The sequence below is a fragment of the Salvelinus namaycush genome, chromosome 20, assembly GCF_016432855.1.
Source record: "Salvelinus namaycush isolate Seneca chromosome 20, SaNama_1.0, whole genome shotgun sequence".
Lineage (NCBI taxonomy): Eukaryota > Metazoa > Chordata > Actinopteri > Salmoniformes > Salmonidae > Salvelinus > Salvelinus namaycush.
Genome location: NC_052326.1, coordinates 6761280 through 6779528, shown reverse-complemented (window position 1 = coordinate 6779528; position 18249 = coordinate 6761280). Strand labels below are relative to the sequence as shown.

The 18249-nt window shown below is 41.5% G+C and overlaps 1 protein-coding gene across 4 annotated transcripts; it reads left to right on the top strand.

Moving 5' to 3' along the window:
• The first annotated feature begins 2063 nt into the window (after positions 1 to 2063).
• On the top strand, positions 2064 to 17395 carry LOC120064994 (poly(rC)-binding protein 2-like). 4 transcript variants are annotated; one of them, XM_039015623.1, is made up of 12 exons: positions 2064 to 2225; positions 3919 to 4057; positions 4216 to 4272; positions 4381 to 4497; positions 4835 to 4966; positions 7851 to 7979; positions 8223 to 8297; positions 10318 to 10359; positions 11358 to 11430; positions 11824 to 11879; positions 12088 to 12257; positions 16267 to 17395. In XM_039015623.1, exons 2-12 carry the CDS (start codon positions 3989 to 3991, stop codon positions 16301 to 16303), a joined length of 957 nt encoding a protein of 318 aa, XP_038871551.1. In that variant the 5' UTR covers positions 2064 to 2225; positions 3919 to 3988; the 3' UTR covers positions 16304 to 17395. The 4 variants fall into 4 exon arrangements, with proteins under 4 accessions (XP_038871551.1, XP_038871549.1, XP_038871550.1 ...); XM_039015621.1 differs by having other exon boundaries at positions 11337 to 11430; XM_039015622.1 differs by having other exon boundaries at positions 7851 to 7985.
• The last annotated feature ends 854 nt before the right edge of the window (positions 17396 to 18249 follow it).

The following is an 18249-nucleotide window of genomic DNA, read 5'->3' as shown; positions in this document are numbered from 1 at the left end:
TCTTACATGCACTGTCAACTGTGGGACCTTTATATAGACAGGTGTGTGCCTTTCCAAATCATGTCTATTTGATTGAATTTACCACAGATGGACTCCAATCAAGTTGTAGAAACATCAAGGATGATCAATGGAAACAGGATGCACCTAAGCTCAATTTTGAGTCTCATAGCAAATGGTCTGAATACTTATGTAAATAAAGTATTTCAGTTTTTATCTTTGCAAACATTTCTAAAAACTTGTTTTCGCTTTGTCATTGTGGGGTATTGTGTGTAGATTGATGAGGATCTTATTTTGTTTGATCCATTTTAGAATAAGGCTGTAGCGTAACAAAATGTGGAAAAACGGAAGGGGTCTATACTTTCCGAATGCAGTGTACATACTCTATACATTTTTCAGACACAATGTATTTTACAATAGTTCTCTTTTTTTTTATGTGTGATATCAGTTACGATTCAGAATTGACCATTATCATGCACCTGTCTCAGAACAGGGGCATGGGAAAAAAATACATGTCATCTATGCACTTAAATAACGAATGGAGGACGCTTGTCCCATGGTTCATTTTCATGCCAGTCAGGTAGGCTATACTCCTGTTGCAAAGCAATGTGCTTAATATTAGGAAAGTTGATAAATAAATATAGTAAGCCTATCCTATAGAATGCTGATGGAACCCTCCTCTTTTTAATAGAGGCCATCAAAACTCTGTTTTCTCATGCATTTGCATAGCCTATGAGCAACGTGAGCTCATGGGCACTCGTGTAGTGTTTGATTCAATTTTTGAAACATTTGGATTGATGTCAGAATGATTAGAGGAACAATAGCGTGCTGAGTATCAGGCAGTTAGCAAGTTTCGTAGGCAACTAATGACCATCAGCAGCATCAGAGCTTGGAGAAGCCTAATTACCGTGACTAAATGGTCACGTGGAATTTGACTGCCGTTATGACTCGTGACCGCCGATGTGGCAGTAATATGGTCACCTTAACAGCCCTAGTTGGAGGTTGGCACTTCTGTGGTGATAGGGAATGTTTCTCCTTGGTTACTCCCAGATTCTGTTGTTGATTTAACCTTGGTAGAGAAAAGAAAAGATTGGCCAGATGTCAGTGATATTGGGAAACTGGTTGACAATTACATTAGTATAATTTTTTTCTTCTTCATTTTTACCACTTTTCACAGATGATACAAGGACCAAGATAGTGGGCACACAGGAGCAGGCTTTTGCATTTATAAATTTGATATGTAGAAGACTAACAGATGAACTGTCAGTATACTCAATTGAACTGTTGGCGATAGTATCCTCCTCCAGTTGGTGGAGGATGTTCAACCTGTCAGAATTATAGTATGCTCAGATTCCCTGTCTGTATTGAATAGTTTATCATCTGGCAAATCTAGTACGAGTGACCTATTGGAGGCATTAATGTTATTATGGACAATTGAATTGTAGTAGTGAGATTCTGCTGGGTCCCAGCCCATTCGGGTGTGGAAGGGAATACAATTGTAGACCAGATAGTCAAAATAGCTTTAAAATGAGATATCATTTATATTAATGTTCCACTGGGTAGAGGTGAGGCCAAATGTTAGGTGAGAGTCATTTTGATAGATGTGTGGCAGAAGAGATGGGACTCTGAGCCCAAGGGCCGGCATTTATATGCCCTCCAAAGAAAGATCGGTGGACCAAGATTCAAAGGTCAGATTAGGAAGGAAGAGGTGTTTGCTCGATTACGCCTAGGACATTGTACAGTGAACTCGTCATTACATCTGGTTGGCAAGCATGTGAATGGTGTGTGTCTGGAGTGTATGGTCTGTGAAACGGTAGTATGTATGTTGAAGAGACCGAAAGATTGAAGTCGGGGTTAGAAGGGATTTGGGGCATGCGTGAGGGTCTATTATAAGTCAGTTTGGCTCTTTTTTAAGTTTTGTTTTTTCTCTCAGAAGTACTGAATTAGGTAGGAGGATTTAGAAATGTGGAGCTAATGTTGTACACCGTGATTGACCACACTCCTAAACAGTAGGTGGCGGCATGCACCATTAACGTTTGTTTGCGGACCTCCATTATATCATGGAAGAAGAAGCAGCTCAGCGACTGGAGCCCGATCATCATCTCACACTTCCCTCTTCCCCGAATCCTTTTAAAACTCTCCCCCAGGTTTCTACCCTCCCGAACCTCTCCCTTTCTACCCTCACAACCCCACCCCTCCCCGACAACGCATCCCAAAACACGGATCAGGTAAGAACATTTTCTATGTGTGTGCAATACAATCACAAATAAACCCACACCGCGTGAATTTGCCAGGCCGCACGACTTGCACGCAGCTCACAAAGCCAGCCAAATGGCTGCTATTTACGCTTGTCCATTTGTAAATGACCAGTGTTGGTGTTTGTAGCCGATATTCTTGAAACAGTGCTAGCGTGAATGACAACTGCACAGCCATTCATACAATGTACACATGCTCCACATATGGATGCTAGCCACTCAGTTAACTTGCTAGTTAGCGCGCTATGCTAGGTCGTAAATCTAGCTAAATGCTAAACTAGAGCCGGCCGGTGAGGCTAAACTGTATGCTTTAACTATGAGTGAAGTTAAATTCATTGCAGCCAAGTAATCGGACACATTGTCCATTCATTTTCGAACTGAGCCGTAAGTTACTTTCGTTCGGGATTCAGTCTTGGGACCATTAATCTGTTTGTTAGTCTAACATGCCAGCAGTGTGCTACTAGCAAGCTAAAATATGCACACGTGAACCATTGCTATGATGACCACGCCAACTAAATGTGTTCCTTTTAGTCTAATGGCAGGTTACTTTGCATGAATTATGATACAGTTCTAATGATAATCATACACGCAACCTCATACTAGAAGGCCCCATTATTTTTTGGGGTCAGAAGTTAGTTGAGAACTCAACTCTATTCATATAACGTTAGCTACATCTCTACGGAGTTGAGTGTTGGCGGAGTGTACAACTCTCAATCCATACTCGTAAAAAAATATATTGTTCAATGCTTACCTTGTACTAGCTTTTCTTTGGGTGCTGAAATCCGCAGTTTAAAAAATAAATAAGTAGCATTTTACGCGTCCTCTGCATAGGTAACGTTAGTCGTTGTTGAGAAGGAGCAGACCGTCATTTCACGGCAGATTTTTACAGTCGTTTTGGCAAGGGACACAGAATGCGTTATAGATTTATCAAACTATGGATTCCAACTGACAATCGGGACAAGCACGGGTACACAGTAAGCGTTAAAACATTTATATGTATTAAAGTATCGAGTAGTAGAGAACGTTTGAAGTCGTAACTTCGCACTCCATTGAAAAGCTGTGGATTAAAGGGTGCAATATGACAGACCTCACTCAAAACGACTTAATCAAAAACTACGGAATTCAGCACCCAAAGAAAAGCCCACAGTTACACAGGACAAACATGGGTACAAGGTGAAATAAAATAATGTACATTTTTACATCCCTGATAGCAACTCGATGTAGTTGGTGGTACTCTCAGCCAACATTTATCGCAACATTTATCCCATCTTATAATGATGGCAATCAGTTTAGATCAGGTGTTATGCATATATTTGATTAGTTTGTAAGAACATCAGTGCCTACAGATAATCTCATCCATTGAACTAAAAGCAGCTACTGTTGTAAGAAACATAATTATTTGGATGGTTTCAGCAGCTTGTATCGTTTACTTGATACCTTCCTATTAAGTTTTATGAGTTCAATAGTTCGCTAGCTATTTAGTATGCTTGTACAAAGTCATAGGCTGAATTAATAACCAAAACCACCGGTCGTGGCCTGTACACTGATCTCACATTCTATATTCAATTGTTCTCCTCCTCTTCCCTCCGCCTCATAATACTTCTTCCTATGCACTATTCTAACTTTTCCTACTTTTCTCACTGTTTTCTTGTCTGACCTCCTCCAGATCCAATCTTTGTGACCATACCCCAGTTTTGACCCATCTGCAGCAGCTACTCTCCCATCCAGTGGTAGTTATGGACTCCGGCGTGATTGAAGGAGGACTCAATGTCACCCTGACCATTAGATTGCTCATGCACGGCAAGGTGAGCAAGATCCCACAGCAGATGACTGTTAGCCCACGGTGCTAAAGGCTAGGTAATGTCATGCTGACCATTAGATTGCTGGTGCAAGGAGTGACCTCCCACAGCAGGTGACTAAAGTTTAGGAATTACAGTTCTAAATGCATTTGTTTTTCTTTTAGGAGGTTGGAAGCATCATTGGCAAGAAAGGTGAATCTGTGAAGAAGATGAGAGAAGAGGTGACAGATGCCTTCTGTTTCTAAATGACACTAAAGCTGTTTGTGTTCTGTCAGTTGCACCTTTTTTATTTAACTCTTATAACTAATGGTGAATTTCCTTGCGTCCAGAGCGGAGCTCGCATCAACATCTCAGAGGGCAACTGTCCTGAGAGGATCATCACTTTGGCAGGCCCCACCACCGCCATCTTCAAAGCATTCTCCATGATCATCGAAAAGCTGGAAGAGGTAACTTAATTACTCTGTCTCGTCCAGGCCCAACTGTTTATTTGTCACTTTGGCATCTATAGGGAATGTGATGAGGCTATTTTTACGGAACCGATTAACACTACCTCTCAGTTCAGGTGCATGAATAGAGGAACTGACTGGATGTGTGAGGTGTTCAACTAATCCAAGAGGACTATTAGAAGTTGATTTGAAAAAAGGTTCTTTATTAACAATACATCTGTTTACAGTTGTCCACCAAGAGTGTCTGAGCACCTTTCACATATCCATCAAGGATGTTGTCAAGTAGACGTTCTGGAGTAAGTTAATTGATCAATCACTCTCCTCTCTTCTCTCCCAGGACATCAGCAGCTCCATGACGAACAGTACGGCCACCAGCAACCCCCCTGTCACCCTCCGCATCGTGGTGCCAGCCAGCCAGTGTGGGTCCCTCATTGGCAAGGGAGGCTGCAAGATCAAAGAAATCAGAGAGGTGGGTGGGAGAACATATGTACTCACACTTGCACTTGTTTTTTTCTTACTAGCCAGCAATGCAAGCTAGTCACCTTTTGGCTAAATTACAATTTTTGAATCCAAAATAGGTGGCCTACGTGATTCATGTAGATCTGGTGAGAAAAGTTTGGGCGGGGGAGGAAGTGGGAGTTGGCTTTGGATCACTACTGGCTGTAAGCGAACAAGTGATGCGCGTTTGGAGCAATACTGGCTGTATCCAAGGCTCAGCCAATCGTTCACATTAACAGAATGCAACACGCGACTGAAGTTAGAAGAGACAACCAATTTGCTTGTTACAGCATCAGCGCGCGCTCTGGAAAGGCAGTTTGCCAGTTACAGCAGCGAGTCCCCTGAACGATAACAAAGAGATAGGTGAGAAACCTGACCACAGAGATGGGGGTGAGAACGTGATGACGCGTATTTCATGAGCTGTAACCGAAAAACAACTGGCATTTGGAAAGTTTGGGGTGAGGTAGGGCTGGGCGGTATACCGTATTTGACTATATACCGGTATTGATGCACGGACCTGTTTGGGTTTTTACTTTACCTTCTATAATGGTATTTTAATATTTGGTTTGTTAAATGTGATGCGCAGTGTGTAACGTCCGTTTTTATAGTTTACTCCGCTACTTGAGTCATCCCTCTATGCTCTCTCTTTCCATGCCGCTTTCCACACAGATCTAGTCACTCAAGGAGCGCATTTGTTGTTGCTTGACTACACTTTCGTTCAGTCTGCATGGTCAATGTAGCACATGCAACAATGTTGATGACAACAATGCTGTTTCCACTTTGATCTTAATATAAATCCACAAGCGTTCTATAATTATAATATTAGTTTGTGTTTCTTACATCTGCAAACAGCTAGTTTGTATTTTCTTAGTAAGTTAAGCTAAATCGTGTTAGCCACTAATGCTAATCGCTAGTTATAAAAGTACTGAGTCAGAGCAAACGTAGCTAGCTAATACAGCCTGATACCAGTGCTGGTGGAGGCCTAAATCAGCATGTTTGTGCAACAGTATCTTCTAAATCAAAGAGGAATAGGCGAAGCATGAATGTTGGCTACATAAATAAAGATTTAATGTAGCCAGAGACTTTAAGGTCCCCTAGGAAACACTGAACATCACTTTGGTTCCTACCCTGTCACAATAACTCGTCCATGGCATTTTCATTCGTTGTCATGTCAAACAACACTATTCAAAGTGCCCACTATTAGTTATATTCCAACTATAGAATTATAATAAACATTCTATTTCTGTGATTCCAAAAGTTTACCCATGTGTTTTTGATCTAAATCCCAATTGCAACATTTGGTTATAAATACATTTTGTATTTTTGCCAATACCGTGGAAATTGATGGAAATGCAGAAAATTATTTTAGGTTAAATTGAACAGCATAAAACAATCTGAATGGAGAAAGACCCATTGAAATAATTTAGAATATATGTTGCCACCCTAGGGTCACGCACTACTCATAAAGCAAATGTAGAACTTTTATTAATCAAAAACATAAAATACCGCCAAATGTGAAAAATACCATATGATATTTTGGCCATATCACCCAGCCCTTATGTGAGGAAGAAAGTGTGGTTGAACAAGTATTGTTAGCAATGTTAAGTATCTTGCTAGCTGGATCGAATTCTCCGTTAGCTAGCCAGAGAAATGTTGGGCAACCTTAGCCAACTTAACTGATCAAATAGAGTTTATTAAAATGAGCTCATTAATAAAGTCAGACAGCTAGCTAGCTAACATTACAACATCAGATGAGCTAACTTTAGTAACCTAACCAAAACCTAACCTATAGTATTAACTGGTATGCGACTCCTTGCCGTTCCTCAAGTTATAACGTGTTACTTGCTTACTGGACCCTGGCAATCTGTGTGAAATGTTAACTAGCTAATGAACTAACTGCTATCTGTGAGCTAATGTTTTCCCTCTACAGTATGTGGTTAATTTTCAGAATGAGAGAATTAGGTGAAAATCAGGCGTTGCTTGTTAAACAAGTGGATTCAGGGATCAAGTGTAGTTGGAGCTGGGCCTGGCTTAAGCTGGATGCCACTATAGAGGTGAAAGGAACACCACACACTTTCCCCCCTTCTCACTTTTTCAATATACTTTTTCAATTATGCCAACAGGGTATCATGCTCAGCTGGCACATTGTACACTTTCTGCCTGTGGACATCTGTTCTACAATGTAATAATGTGCAGTGTAGCCCAAAGATATTGGTTTTGTTGAACTTTCCTATAACACTTGTGTGAGTGAAGGGGGATTTATTTTTTATTTTTACCCTGAACGTTATTTTTTGCACACATGTAGCCCTGTTTCATTCTATTTCTACTTTAAATGTTTTTTCCCGAAGTGCAATATTTAGATTGTGTGGTCACAAGCTTTCTATTATAAAGGCTGTCATGGCTAATAAATTGTTTTTTTCTCAAGACTTGAGTGTCGTTTGCAGTAAAGTCTAGGCAACAAATAACATTGGATTGCTTTCTTAATTTTTTTTTTAGCTGTGAGTTAGGTTCACGTAAACCACTTTATCTTACACACAGAGACTGATCGTGTAGATTCTTTGTTTAATTAGTTAACTTACATTTCCCCCTAGCAGGGATTTTTGGGATGTTTCGGTGCAAAAAAAGTGTCACCGTCTTGGGCCCGCACCAGTTTGCATCCCCGACTTCCACAGATTTAGCAGAAAGTGGCTATTTTGAAAGGTTTTACTTGCAGTGACTGTGATCGGTGGTCGTTTTACCTACCTTAGTTCAGAGCACTGATTGTAAGTTTTCTCTGGATATGAGCGTCTGCTAAATGACAAAAATGTTAGTGTAATATGTAATTCCAGACCAGTCAATCTCTCCTCTCTCTCTAGTCGACAGGTGCTCAGGTACAGGTGGCAGGGGACATGCTTCCTAACTCTACAGAACGGGCCATCACCATCGCAGGGACCCCCCAGTCCATAATTGAGTGTGTCAAGCAAATCTGCGTGGTTATGCTCGAGGTAGGTGTAAGTAATATCCTCAAATTGTTGATCTATTTCTATTCAGCTTAAATGTTAATAATTTTCTTCATTCGTCAACTTACCCTTGCAACCTCTTTGGTACCCATTTTGGCATCTCTTGCTTGCTTATACAAAAGTGTTTTGAAAACACGTCTGAATTAAACCCATTTTCCTGTCCCTCCTTCTCTCCCATCCCTCCTCTCCTGTCTCTCCTTTTCTCTTTCCCTTCCCTCTTTCATCCAGTCTCCCCCTAAGGGGGTCACCATCCCATACCGACCAAAACCTTCAGGATCCCCTGTCATCTTTGCTGGAGGACAGGTATGTTTGATATATTTTTTTAAATGTATATACATGTTTTTGTTTAGATCAACTTACTGCTGGCTGGGAAGGGGAATGGGGGGTGGTTCCTCTGAGAACTAACCTGTAGTTGATCTGTTATCTGTCCTGCTGTATTTTTATAGGGAATTTACCAATAATAATAATAAACCCTGTATGATACTTTTGCCCAGCCTTTGGTTGTGCACATTTATTTGAATATCTGAACGGACGTTAGTATTCAAATACTTGTGGGAGTATTCATTTTTGTGGGCAAGAGTGTAGGGGCCTATTTTAACAGAGAAAACGCCTTTTTTTTTCAAGTATATCCATGTTACATACAAGGATATACCATGACATTTCAAGTTATTAATTTAATAAAAACTTTTTCAGTGTAGCTATGACGCACTCCCATACGTCATAGCAGAGTCTTCTTGCTCCCATTTCTCTGGCCCCTCTGCTTCAGCACTGGCCCCTCTGCTTCAGCACTGGCCCCTCTGCTTCAGCACTGGCCCCTCTGCTTCAGCACTGGCCCCTCTGCTTCAGCACTGGCCCCTCTGCTTCAGCACTGGCCCCTCTGCTTCAGCTCTGGCCCCTCTGCTTCAGCACTGGCCCCTCTGCTTCAGCACTGGCCCCTCTGCTTCAGCACTGGCCCCTCTGCTTCAGCACTGGCCCCTCTGCTTCAGCACTGGCCCCTCTGCTTCAGCACTGGCCCCTCTGCAGCTTCAGCAATATCGCGCCAGCCTCTCTCCCTGGCGTCACAGTGCTGTTAAAAACTTAAGTGAAATATCCAGAAATCCCACACACATGCATGCTATTATTCGAATAGTGAACTTATTTCAAAAGCCCCATCCCTAAACTGAAGTAGACCTCCCTCCACCCACCATTGTTACTGTTACTGGGAGAATGAATGGATAAAATCCCTGACAACCCACGCCCAGTTCATGCTGCGCTAGGCAGAATGGAAACGTGCTTTGTTTTTTCTGTGTTTTCAATCGCTTTGACATCCTTTTAGAAATGTTATCTTTCTCGATAATATTTGTTCAATATTTGGCTACTTTAAAATTTATTGAGAGCATTTAGAGAGATACACCTGTAGGATCTGTGTGTGTTGAAGAAAAATATACTCTTGTTTTGGGGACACACAAGCTCTAGTCCTGAGCGCCGAGTTAAATTGTTTCAAACCATTTTTAAACTCTAAATTGTTGTTTGAGATGGATGTACAATGCCTAGTGAAAGTCTACACACCCTTGCAACGTTTTTACATTTTGTTGCCTTAAATTTCTCAACAAAAAAAAAAAAGATTCAATTGAGATTTCCCCCCACTGATTTACACAATATACTCCACATTTTCAAAGTGAAAGAAATTATAGAAATGTTAGGGGGGAAAAAACAACAAAAAAACAGACGTCTTGATTGCAAAGGTCTTCACACCCCTTTCTGTGGCACATCTAAATACGTTCAGGAGCAAGTTTTCATTAACATTTCTTGGATGGGGTCCATCCATCGAAAGAGGTGATTCTCTTGATTTGACGTTAGAGGATTTGACTCTTTTTCAAAATCAAAATGGCACAGATAATTCAGGGTCGCTTTCTGTATAAACAAATACACGGATTTGACAGTTAAGCTATCACTCAAATGAAAGACAACCCCTGTCACTCTGTAGAACTACCCTTGAGGTGGTGATTTATTGAAATTATCCAGTCCAGTTTTTAGTATTTATTTTGTATTCGCCATCTACCGTAAACTTTGGCACAAGGAGATGGGTTGATAAATGGCTACTACAGGTTCTTATCTATCGACGGTTATATGTTGTATACCCAGGTTCGTTGTGGTTTGTCTGTAAGAAGAGCAGACTATGGACTATAAATCTATAACAGGAAGCAGCAACATTATCAACTTGTTTTTAGGCATAACATTTTATACTTTTAGCATCCTAACATACGTTTGTCCCGTGTACTCTTGTGGCTGCGAATCGTGATATGTTGACAGGATGCCTATGAACACGTTGTTCTCTTTTCAGGCGTACGCCGTTCAAGGGCAACATGCGATACCCCAGCCAGATGTAAGTGCTGTTGTCACAATGTCTCCCTCCTGGTGTCCGTATCCTCTCTACCCTCTGTCCTTCCCCCAAAATCCTTACCTGTCCCTGGCCTACCTTTCCGTACCTTCCCGACCTTATGCTATCATCCCTACCCTTCACCTCTCAATGTATGCCCCCCAGTTCCCTATCCTCTGTACCTCCCTGCCCTCCAATTTCTTTTATCTACCATTCCTAACCGACCCTCCCTCCAACCAGTGCACTAGGAAAAGGTGTTAGGTAGACTGTAGGGCCGAGGCTCCAAACCCAGCCTGGTTGTAAATGCCTTAAGAGGAAGGGTTTGGTCAGAAACAAGCCTTATGGTGAAGAGATGACATTTAATAGACAAATCATTTAGAGGAGTTAGTGTATTTGGTAGTGTATTAACCAATAACGTCATTCTCAACATTTTTATTTAACATAGCACTGGGTTATGGTATAAGAAATGATGTTTATGTTCACTATTGATCTTACGTTATTGTCTTAACTACTACTGTGTTGATTATACCATGGCCTGTAGTTGTGTGGGACTGGTTGGTTTTGTTTGGTACGGGCCAGGAAATATCTATTCCTACGTACTGAGAACATGTAGTGTCATATCCATCTGCCAGAAGACTATAAGCAAGCATTCCAAACGGAGTCCGAGTTCTCCAGAGCTACAGTGGAAAGACCATGGGGTACGAATGTATGAAGAATGATTCCACAACCCACCCAACACTTGTCCATTTTAGAGAAAGAAAATGAGATGGCTGGGTTATGTGTTCATTAGTGCACGCAACAGAGTTTAACAGAAAAGGTCCAGGTAGTCCCTTAACTGCTCCAGTCAGTTTGGTATGTAATGAACACAACTCCAACTACTATTATGAAATGGTTTCGGTGCTTTACTGACCGTGCTTCTTGTCCCGTCTCTTTCCTTTCCATTTCTCTCCCTCCCTCCCTGCCCCCATCTCTTGCCCTCACAGTCTTCCTCTATCTCTCCACAGCTCACCAAGTTACACCAGCTGGCCATGCAGCAGAGCCCCTTCCCAATGGCCCCAAGCAATCAAGGATTCCAAGGTACTAAGGACTTCACAATACAATAGTTTGTATTTTTTTTTTTTAATCGAAATAAAAATATAAGGTTCTTGAAACTACTGCGCTCAGAACCGGTGTGTTGACCGAATGAAACCATCAGCAGGAGTGCGGACCGCACTCGGTTATTTTATGCTTTTTTAAATTTTATTCGTTGAGGCAAATGGCAAACTGCAAATGTTCTGGCTGTCAGGCCATCGTTGGTGTGTCACACGGATAGAAAAAAATAACTCCTCGACGAAGTCTTTACCTGCTGAAATGCCAGTTAAGAGTTTGTTACGTTGAACCTGCCACCACAATGGCATTTACATATCACGAAGAGTGCCAAGTTCCTGTTGATCCTTGTTTTGTTTATGTATTTTTGGCTTGTTGATTTAGGAGGGATGGATGCTTCTGCGCAGACTAGTTCCCATGAGATGACCATTCCAAATGATGTAAGTATTTCCACAGTGATGACTCTGACCCTCCCCTTCCATTTCCCTCCAGTGATTAGACATTTCACACTATCAATCGACTCTAATTGATTGGCGTAACTGAATTCCTGGTTCTGTCTGCCCTCTTGTTGATTGGCTAAACTGACTTCCTGTTTCTCTCCTCTGTAATTGATTGGCTTAACTGACTTCCTGTTTTTCTTCCTCCTAGTTGATTGGCTGCATCATTGGTCGCCAGGGTGCTAAGATCAATGAGATTCGCCAGATGTCGGGTGCCCAGATAAAGATAGCTAACTCTGTGGAGGGCTCCGCAGACAGACAGGTCACCATCACTGGTTCCTCCGCCTCCATCAGCCTGGCAGAGTACCTCATCAACGCCAGGTCAGACACATTAGTTACAAGCTTTTTAACCAACTACCATCTTTTGTCCTTTTAGAGTCAGGGATAAATTGACTTTGGGTTGCAAAATTCCAGAAACTTCCCCTAAATTCCTGGGATAGATTCCCAGTTGGAAGATTACCTCCCTGCATGTTCCCTCCTGATTCTGGAAATCCTCCAACCATGTTTTCTGAAAAACCTGAGGACTTTGGGTTCTGGGAACTTTCTGGAATTTTGCTGCTGGTCCTGGAGCACCACATTTGCTTGGTGCAGTAGGCTTTTGATCCAGCCCAACGCAAACTAAAACAGAGATGGGTTGGCACAAATGCCTGTGGCTCTCCAGAACTAAGGTAGCCAAATATTCAACCAAGCCCCCTTTAAAAAAAAAATATATATATTTTATTTTTTAAGTAGAACTGAGAATCCACCCAATCTCATCTACCCCACACCATGGCACTTCCTTTTGATATTTGGGTGCCTCCAGTTAGTCTGATTACAGTACAATGTGTTTGTGTTAGATGACTGCTTAACCCCCACCTCTATCCATGGCATGTTTGAGGGGATCAGTTTGAACAAGACGAGGCACAGAATCGCTGGTCTTTATCACATAATGAGTAGTTATTCGGGGTTGGAAGGTGATTTGTAGATCAGTGATCCTGTGCAGTCCGGCTGGAACGTAGTCGATCTCAAACACACACATTGTCTATTGAAACATGAGTCGGTCTTCTAATGATGTTTACTCATTGATGACCACTATTGTCAGTTTTTTTTATGCCTGTCACTCTCACACCCCTCCCTGACTGTCAGTCTGTGCTTATGATTCCCCCTCATGCACCCTCCCAACCCTGAAGTCTACCCCTCACTCCTTCCATACCCACCAGCCTATCCTGGAACCCATCCCGACTGTGTGTCCCTCTTTTTCCTTCTTGTCTCTCTCGTTTCTACAGCGTAGAGTCCTCTAAATTCTCCTCCTCGAACCCTGAACAGACTCACAGCACCAGCCTCCTCTGCCCTCCTCTCTCCACTACTACCACCTCTCCTGCCGCTACCTCCTCTACTGCTTCCTCCTTCTCTTCCTCCTCCTGTTTGGCGCCCCCCTCCGCCTCCATCTCTCTGTCCTCGTTGGCTCCTCAAGGACCTTCTTCCTCTGACTCACCACTCCTACCCAACTCCTCTGCTGTCCCCTGTGTCTCCAGTCTGCTCAGTCTTAAGCCCCTCCCCCTCCTGGCCCTCCATGTCGTTTCCACTGGCCCCACCTCCTCCAGTAACCCTGCCCACTCAGCCAATCCCGAGCCAAAGCTTTCCTCCGAGCTGGGCTCCAAGTCTAAGAGGCGAAGGCTTTCTCCGTACTAAAGCCACGGCCGTAATAGAAACTACAAGTACAGATGTGAAGTGTGTCCCAAATGGCACTTCCTTCTACAGTGCACTACTTTTCACCGGGGCCCTCGTCAAAAGTGGGCTCTGGTCAAAAGTGGTGCACTTTATAGGGAATAAGGTGCCATTTGGGATGTTGCCAAGCTTAGCGCTGTCTGTACCTAGTCCTCACTGCTTTAAACCTGGCTGTGCCCTATGCCACATGCTTCTTAACTATACAATTAATCCAAAAAAAGTTACACTCTCAGATATGGCTTCTCTCCTCCATGTCTTTTGGTCCACTGCTTGGTGTATGTCTCGCTCACCCTCTTGAAGGTCCCTGATCGTTCTGATCGTTCTATCTAAAGACTGCATCAGCATGGGCACGCTTGTCTCAGACTGACTTCAACGTTACTAATTTTAAAAGCTTTTGGTTGGATTTTCTCTCTTGCTGTAAGCTCAGGTAGCACCTCTCATGCCATCTTTATGTTAAGGTCTCATGCCGTGTTTCATTTATTTGAATATTAACTTTGTCCTGGATAATACAGTTGAAGTCAGAAGTTGACAAACACCTTAGCCAAATACATTTAAATGCAGTTTTTCACAATTCCTGACATTTAATCAGAGTAAAAATTTCCTGTCTTAGGTCAGTTAACATCACCACTTTATTTTAAGAATGTGAAATGTCAAAATAATAGCAGAGAATGATTTATTACAGCTTTTATTTCTTTCATCACATTCGCAGTGGGTCAGAAATTTACATACACTCAATTAGTATTTGGTTGCATTGCCTTGAAATTGTTTAACTTGGGTCAAATGTTTCAGGTAGCCTTCCACAAACTTCCCACAATAAGTTTGGTGAATTTTGGCCCATTCCTCCTGACAGAGCTTTTTCAGTTCTCCCCACAAATTTGATGGGATTGAGGTCAGGGCTTTGTGATGGCCACTCTAATACCTTGAATTTGTTGTTCTTAAGCCATTTTGCCACAATTTTGGAAGTATGGAAGTATTTATTTGCGACCAAGCTTTAACTTCCTGACTGATGTCTTGAGATGTTGCTTCAATATATCCACATAATTGTCCTTCCTCATGAAGCCATCTATTTTGTGAAGTGCACCAGTCCCTCCTGCAGCAAAGCACCCCCACAACATGATGCTGCGTCCTCCATGCTTCACGGTTGGGATGGTGTTCTTCGGCTTGCAATTCTCCTTTTTCCTCCAAACGTAGTCATTATGGCCAAACGGTTCTATTTTTGTTTCATCAGACCAGAGGACATTTCTCTAAAAAGTACGATCTTTGTCCCCATGTGCAGTTGCAAACCATAGTCTGGCTTTTTTGTGGCGGTTTTGGAGCAGTGGCTTCTTCCTTGCTGAGCGGCCTTTCAGGTTATGTCGATATAGGACTCATTTTACTGTGGATATAGATACTTTTGTACCTGTTTCCTTCAGCTTCTTCACAAGGTATTTTGCTGTTCTGGGTTGTATGCACTTTTCGCAACAAAGTACGTTAATTTCTAGGAGACAAAACACATCTCCTTCCTGAGCAGTATGGCGGCTGCATGGTCCCATGGTGTTTATACTTGCGTACTATTGTTTGTACAGATGAGCGTGGTACCTTCAGGCATTTGGAACTTGCTTCCAAGGATGAACCAGACCTGTGCAGGTCTACAATTTGTTTCTGAGGTCTTGGCTGATTTCTTGGGATTTTCCCATGATGTCAAGCAAAGAGGCACGGAGTTTGAAGGTAGGCTTTGAAATGCATCCACAGGTACACCTCCAATTGACTCAAATGATGTCAATTAGCCTATCAAAATCTTCTAAAGCCATGACATAATTTTCTGGAATTTTCCAAGCTGTTTAAAGGCACAGTCAACTTAGTGTATGTAAACTTCTGACCCACTGGAATTGTGATACAGTGAATTATAAGTGAAATAATCTGTCTGTAAACAATTGATGGAAAAATGACTTGTCATGCACAAAGTAGATGTCCTAACCGACTTGCCAAAGCTATAGTTTGTTAACAAGAAATTTGTGGAGTGGTTGAAAAACAAGTTTTAATGACTCCTACCGAAGTGTATGTAAACTTCCGACTTCAACTGTATGTGTGGTAGCTAGTTATATTTGTAAAGTGTTCATTATAGTGTTAAAATCTTGTTTTGTTTATGCATCTATCTGCCACATGGGGTAAAGTTGGGCTTAATCACTATAATAATTTGCCCTCAGGTATCATATAGCCCTGCTAATCATGGGTTGTTGGACCTTTACAATTTCAGGAAATTGATGTCCTCGTAATGCCTAGATTAGGACTCTTGATTCGAGCCATAACTGCTTCCTTTATCCTTTCGCTGGCAATCACTGATGCACTACAATGTATTAGCACTGATCAGAGGTCAGCGACCGTAAGGCGAAATGGAAGGATATGGAATACACTCTTCGAAGAGGTTGATGTCAAGGAAACCACATCCTCTTATCCATTGGTAGTTAATACACCTCTAGAGGCTTATCTATTGGGTAGACATTTTATGAGCTGAAAAAAGTGTTGTGGAGGTTTGTAGAAGGTTAAATTGTGAAGAGGTGAGTTTGTCCTGTTTTTATCGTTCTAAATTGAAACGCATGGCTTATTCTCTCCCCCTTCGATCTCTCAATGTGTCTCTCTCCAGGCTCTCCTCTGAAGCGACAGGACTGGCGGCCAACTGATAGAACAGACTCTGCATAGATGTGATCTGCACTAACCCCCCCCCCACATTTTACCTTCTACCACCAATCGATCCATCAGTCAGCTCTCTCCTTTAAAGTGGTCAATGCAACTATCCAACTCGGTTTATTTTTTATTATTTTTTGAAAATCACGCCACCCACCTGATTTTTATTTTGATCTGCGTTCATTTTTCTGTTTTTACATAATTGTTTTTGTTAAGGCCCTTTGTGTCCCAGTTGGATGTTTTTAATGATTTGTTCTAAGGTTCTTTTTTGTTGAAGGGAGAAAGTTTTCTATGTCTTTCTTGACACCATCACAAGAGTATAGGTAGAAAAATCTGAATGGGTTTAGTTCTCTAAAAGTTTTTGTATTTTTGTTTTATACAAAGAACAAATAAATGTCCAAACAAAATATACTTTTTTTCTTCTGCATTTTTAGCCCCCCACCCAACCCACCACCATCCTGCATCCCCTAGTAATTTTATCCATTGCAGAAATTCAAACTTACCTTGATTTGGTGATGTCACTTCTTATGTAACTTCCTGTTATGTCACTATGCTCGCAAAATAAAAGGGGGAATATGTGTTTGTCATCAAAGGGGAAATCAGTCACTGCTGGTATTTTGGGTATGACAAACAGCTCTAACACTACTAGAAGACATGGATATTGCATTTGTTGAAAACAATTTCAAAGTGTATGTATTCATGTCACCTAAACTTTTTTGTTTCTGTGTCATTCCTATTTTTCCACCTTCACTTTTGACCCCCCCCCGTGATCATGTTTCTTCAATGGAGGAAATATTTGTTTTAACTACCAAAGGAGAGGAACTCCTGAACTATGACTGGCGTGTCTGTGAGTGTGAGGAGAGAAACTAAGATATTATGAATCGCTGAAACTAAGACGGGGCGATTTAAAAAAATAAATGCATTTCCTGCTCTTTGCTTTCTTTGCTCAAGTCATATTTAATTTTTTATTATTTGCAGGAAATAAAGTAACTTTTGTGCACGTTTTGGAAAGAAATGTAGACATTGGGTGCCATGACATTGTTAAAAAAAACTACAGGAATAAAGATGTGAAATGCTCAAACGACAAATTCTCGTTCTGTGTTGGTGCCTGTCGCGTGTGTGTGTAACATCCATAAAATCTATTCCTTTTCATAATGGGCAATAAGTTATTCTACTGGGCACTGAAGTTCATAGGAATGGTCACTGCTATGATTTTATGAACACTTTAACACTTACCCAGCATTAAAATCTGACACCCACATTTCTGGGTTTTTGAACAGTGATTTTTATTTGTTTCTTAAATATATTTTTTGTACACAGATGCGATATAAAAACAAAACATGTACTTTCAAAGGGACGAGGAGTCTGTTTTTGATTCAGCATATTGGAAACTAGCTTGGAGCCAAATCGGTTAGTGGTGTGCTGTACAAACATTAACGTGACATTTGCCATAGGGACTTGGTAAGACAAATCAACACATCAGGCTAATCAGAAACATACAGGAGCCTCTTTCTCCAGTCACCATAGGGCAGTGGTGTTTTGCTGTATTGGCAACAAAACAATTCATTATTTGTCCACATCTACAGTCAGGTCCGAAATGATTGGCACCCTTGAGAAAGATGAGCAAAAAAAGCCTATAAAATAAAACAAATTAAGAGTTAAGAGGACAGAATAAATTCAGAGATTTTTTTTTGAACGTTGTTTACAAAATGTATGCTTTTACAGAAAATAAATACTAGTGGATATATAAAACCTTACAGAACACAGGAGCTGCCATTTTATAGCTTATCAAATGGAACCTGCTGAGTCATTTGATAGGAGAGGATGGAACGGAGGCTGTTTAAACATAGGCCTCTATTGCATCCCGATGCTGCCCGAGTTCACACTTGCGCACTCCTCCCCATGGATAATAAAACATATATTTGGATTGGTAGAGGGTGGT